General features: G+C 43.8%; 1 protein-coding gene across 1 annotated transcript; it reads left to right on the forward strand.

The window, feature by feature from the left end:
- The first annotated feature begins 2,672 nt into the window (after window positions 1–2,672).
- Window positions 2,673–4,283, forward strand: LOC140228989 (uncharacterized). Its single transcript, XM_072309255.1, has one exon. The coding sequence runs from the start codon at window positions 2,673–2,675 to the stop codon at window positions 4,281–4,283; it is 1,611 nt and encodes a 536-aa protein (XP_072165356.1).
- The last annotated feature ends 300 nt before the right edge of the window (window positions 4,284–4,583 follow it).

Raw genomic sequence — 4,583 nt, forward strand, 5'->3', positions numbered from 1 at the left:
TGTAAAAACAGAGTATAAAAGTCGCCTTTATAGAACATTTAAAAGCAAATTTCTAGGGAATTAACATATTGAAAAAAATCAGTTGGAAGGACCATGATCTTAACATACGGGGGTATATTATGTGATGGTGTGAGATCCTCGTCGAGGGAGCGAAGCGACCGAGGGGGGGGGGTGGGAGGGGGATACCCCCTCCCACGGTAGGGACTTTTTGTAAAAACAGAGTATAAAAGTCGCCTTTATAGAACATTTAAAAGCAAATTTCTAGGGAATTAACATATTGAAAAAAATCCGTTGGAAGGACCATGATCTTAACATACGGGGGTATATTATGTGATGGTGTGAGATCCTCGTCGAGGGAGCGAAGCGACCGAGGGGGGGGGGAGGGTGTGGAGGGGGATACCCCCTCCCACGGTAGGGACTTTTTGTAAAAACAGAGTCTAAACGTCGCTTTTATAGAGCGAGCCACTCTCACTTTTCAATTTATCTGAAATGTACTCATTAAAAGCTTAAACGTGATCGCATCGTTCGAACAATAACAAACTATTCTTATACTACTAGAAAGCAAAGAAGAAAATGAAAAATGTAAGGTTTACTAAAGGTATGTTTCAGCGGGCACACTCGAGGACACGAGGCTACCATCTACTAGTATACACTAAATTTACTCATAAGTTACTATTAGTGTATAGATACAATAATGTATGTTGTTAGTGTATTATTTTCGCCCCGTTAGGGGCGAAAATTTTTGCATTTTCAGTTATGAAATTACAACATTTAGACAAGAAATATGCCTTTATTGTTCATTTTGGTCTTTAAATCAGTGATTGATTATTTGTTACAGGGGGCACTTTGGGGGGGCAAAAACTCGTTTTGCCCCCCCAACATTTTGTTTGGGGGGGCAAGTGCCACCCCTGCCCCCCCGCTTCCGGCGCCCTTGCGTCGATGTATGGCAATTAGTCAATCAGTTGCAATGAAAACGTCTCGACGGAAGAATTTCAAGAATTTGAAGCACTTCATATACATAAACATGTAATATTACTGCACATCTAATAAAACGACACATTATAGTTTATATATATATATATATATATATATATATATATATACATTAATATATTTCACTATAGATAATATAGATATATATAAGTACGTACATACACATGCATTCATATAAACATAGAGGGAGTGTAAGCAGACACATTAGTTGTGTTACCAGTTCAGATGCTGCAATGCCCAGGCGAATATTCAAGTGTATTATTTATTGTAAACACAGAGTTAATGCCTCGGTTGTCTCTTGAAAAATATCGGATCTTGTCTTGGAGGTGAATAATCTTTTTACGTATGCATGCACAGCCATAAAGAAACGCAGTGCCTTTTTCATGTGTCGTCAAGATTCGAAGTAGCCAGACGCAGTTGTGATAAGATAGATTTTGTATAGTGCACTGAGAAAATCCTTGTATAAAAGATGACAATCATTACAATCGATGTTAATGCGTATGTGCTTTTTCCCGGAAAAAAAAAATGATTAAAAATTAAATGTTTCTGCTCAAATAATTCCGTAGACAACTGATTCTATAAGACACACACACACACACATTGCATTTATGTACAGCGTACAAACATGCATATATTTACCAACTCACAGTACCAACACACGCACAGAAACGCACACACACACACACATACACACACACACACACACATATTTCCCTCACATTTATAACGCGACGTGCAAGAGTTTGAGGCATGATATTACACTGTTATTTCGGTGAAGATTAGAAGATGCGGCTACACGCCTTGCGCTTGCCGTGGCCTCTCTTCAAAATCGAAAATGGCCACTTGTATTTCCTATCTGGAAATGTTATCTTTGGTTCGAAATCTATCATTTTACCAGAAAACGATCGTAGAATCGATTCCAATTTGATGTCTTCATCTATAATCGGCGATCAAAGTGTCAATACCTGATCAGGCAGGTAAGAGCCAGGTGTATTTGTTATGAAGGCGGTTTCGTTTCCGGAAAACAAATTGGATCGCCAAATCGATGTTGATAATGATATTCACCGCGGAAGAACGGGAATGAATTATTCGGTGTCGCGGAAGCGTGTCGCACGCGCGCGAAGAAAGCATCTCTCACGTCGTATAGCCTCTCGCATGCGCGCGACACTCACTCAGCCTCTGCCTTTCAAGTCAACTTCTCGCGCTCGACTCGAGTTGTATCAGTAGAGCGAAGATGGACATCACTTTCGGTTGCCTTTTGCTGAGGGGAAACTGCGTTAGCTTGCAGCACACAGGCAAGCAGCATTACCATCATCCGTTCGAGAATTACTAGCTGGCAAACACGAGAAGAGCCAAAGCACTGTGCATTTTCTGAGCGGAACAATTAATCATCTACTCGCTGTTCGATGTTTTAGTGCATTCTTCATTTGATTGGGTATAGGGACTGACGTATTTCCTTTTTTTCGGCTGAATTGTCTAATTCCAGACGGAGCACGTTTTTAGAGGATAACTTGCCCGATAACGAACTGAATCAATATTTGCTCTTGGGCATCTGGGGGATATACAATCTTACAGTCCATCGATGAGGATACTGGTGTTATCACTGGAATTCGGAGAAGCCAGCGCTGTTTTCAGCCCCATTTGAGTGAATGAGAAGCCTGATTTCTCCCACTTTTAGAATGTCTAGTCATACAGACGGTGGCTCCCCCACCATGTCCTCTATCTTTCGTCGCATACCTTCGGTGCGCGAGCGAGCACGTCGCGGGAGCCTCGGACAAGTATCCGGCGGGGCTGCTATCCACGACGCCGTGGCTAAGGGCAAAATACACCTTGCAAAATTCATCCTCGACGCAGTTGAGAGCCACAACGTCGTGAACTCTCGCGATGCCCATGGCAAAACGCCGCTCATCAGAGCTGCCAAACTTGACGACAGCGAAACGCGAATGAAAGCGACAAATCTCTTGATCAAACACGGGGCTAATGTCAACCACAAGGACAACATGGGAAGGACTGCACTCAGTTACGCAGCAGAGATGCAATACAACGATGTTATCAAGGCGTTGGTGAAAAATAACGTCGATCCGAACTTGGTGGATAATAATGGGAACACACCTCTAGTGTACTGCGCGTCGGTCGGGAACGCCGCTGGGATCGCCATATTGACTAAATCGTTCCGCCGCCTGGGACTCGACGTCGACAAGCTAAACGCGGAAGGGATGAGTGCGTTGTTGATTGCGGCAAAAGGTGGGTTCATGGAGTGCGTTAAATTGTTGACTCACGAGGGTAAAGCTTCGCTTGAGCAGAGAGATCAAATTCGAAATATGACTGCTGCAGAGTGGGCCAGAGAGAGCGGATGTTCAACTCCTGATATGGAGGTATTTCTGCCCAAAATTCGACGGCAATCGAAGCCAACAGAAACGAGTCCTTCAAGTGCAGGTGCAGAGGAAGAACAATCAAAAATTCACAAACACGAAAGTTTCGAGTCCAATTGTTCTAGCTCGGATGGCTGTAGTCCTCGCAGAACAACCAAGAACAGTTCAACCGAAGAGGTGTTTCCCCGACAAGAGTCTCAGAGTGGACAGATAGCGGTCCCCACCCCTCCGACGTACCGTAAGAATCCACAACCTCACATTGAGGTTTTATCTCGCCGCTTTCACGCTCTGCATCCGATCAAAGACATACACGATATTTCCAGTATGAAGCAGCACTTTAAAGATAATAAGAGAGCCAGCCTCCCCGAGGTGACTACCTCGGAGATTTTGTGTTGCCATGACGACGAACAGGATTTATGCGCTCGCGATTCCACTTCACGTCCTGTCAGCGCAGCCTTCGTTAAGCGGACAAAACCCTCTGCAATCACCGTGCAGAGGCGCCCGTTGTCCGCAATCAATCGTCGATCAAACCACAGGCAGTCAAAAAGTTTCGACGGAGCAACTTACCAGCACAGCTCCAACTCTGCGGAGGAGTTAAGGCCGGAGGAACACATCAGCAAATCACTTTCCATGAACTACCTGGCTAACCCAACGGCGAAGAATCTGCTAAATTTGACGTTCCTAAGCCGCAGCACGGAGACGCTCTCTCCAATTCCATGCAAATCCGACACCTGCCCGGATCAGGCATCTCTGCGGATCAGCATCAATAGCACCACGCAGATCAATGTCGACATCGACCCTCATCGTAAGGACACGCCCTCCTCGGACCAAATGCTGAAAGTCGAGATGAATGGCCAGAGCGATTTGACGCCTAGACTCCCGCCACTTTCACCTAAGCGTGTTTTAAAGGGATTGTAGTATAGACTCGAAGTTGATACTCCTGTCTGTAGATGTCATGCCAGGAAAAAACAAATACTTCTTGATACTTCCTACAGTATGTTTCTCTATATTGGCAATGTCAAATGTCACTTTAACTTATTATTGTACAATTCGAAACCATTTTGTTACCTAATTGTCTTCCTCGTTGTTGTCTGGGGAAAATAGCAAGTGAAAAAAAAAGTCTTCTTAACAATTTATCAAAATGTAAAAACTGAACAAAAAACTGAGCAAAACAACTTGCTGGCAAATGTAATTATAGTTTGTTTCAATTTAGGGTCA

The sequence above is a fragment of the Diadema setosum genome, chromosome 1 (assembly GCF_964275005.1).
Source record: "Diadema setosum chromosome 1, eeDiaSeto1, whole genome shotgun sequence".
In the NCBI taxonomy this organism is placed as follows: domain Eukaryota; kingdom Metazoa; phylum Echinodermata; class Echinoidea; order Diadematoida; family Diadematidae; genus Diadema; species Diadema setosum.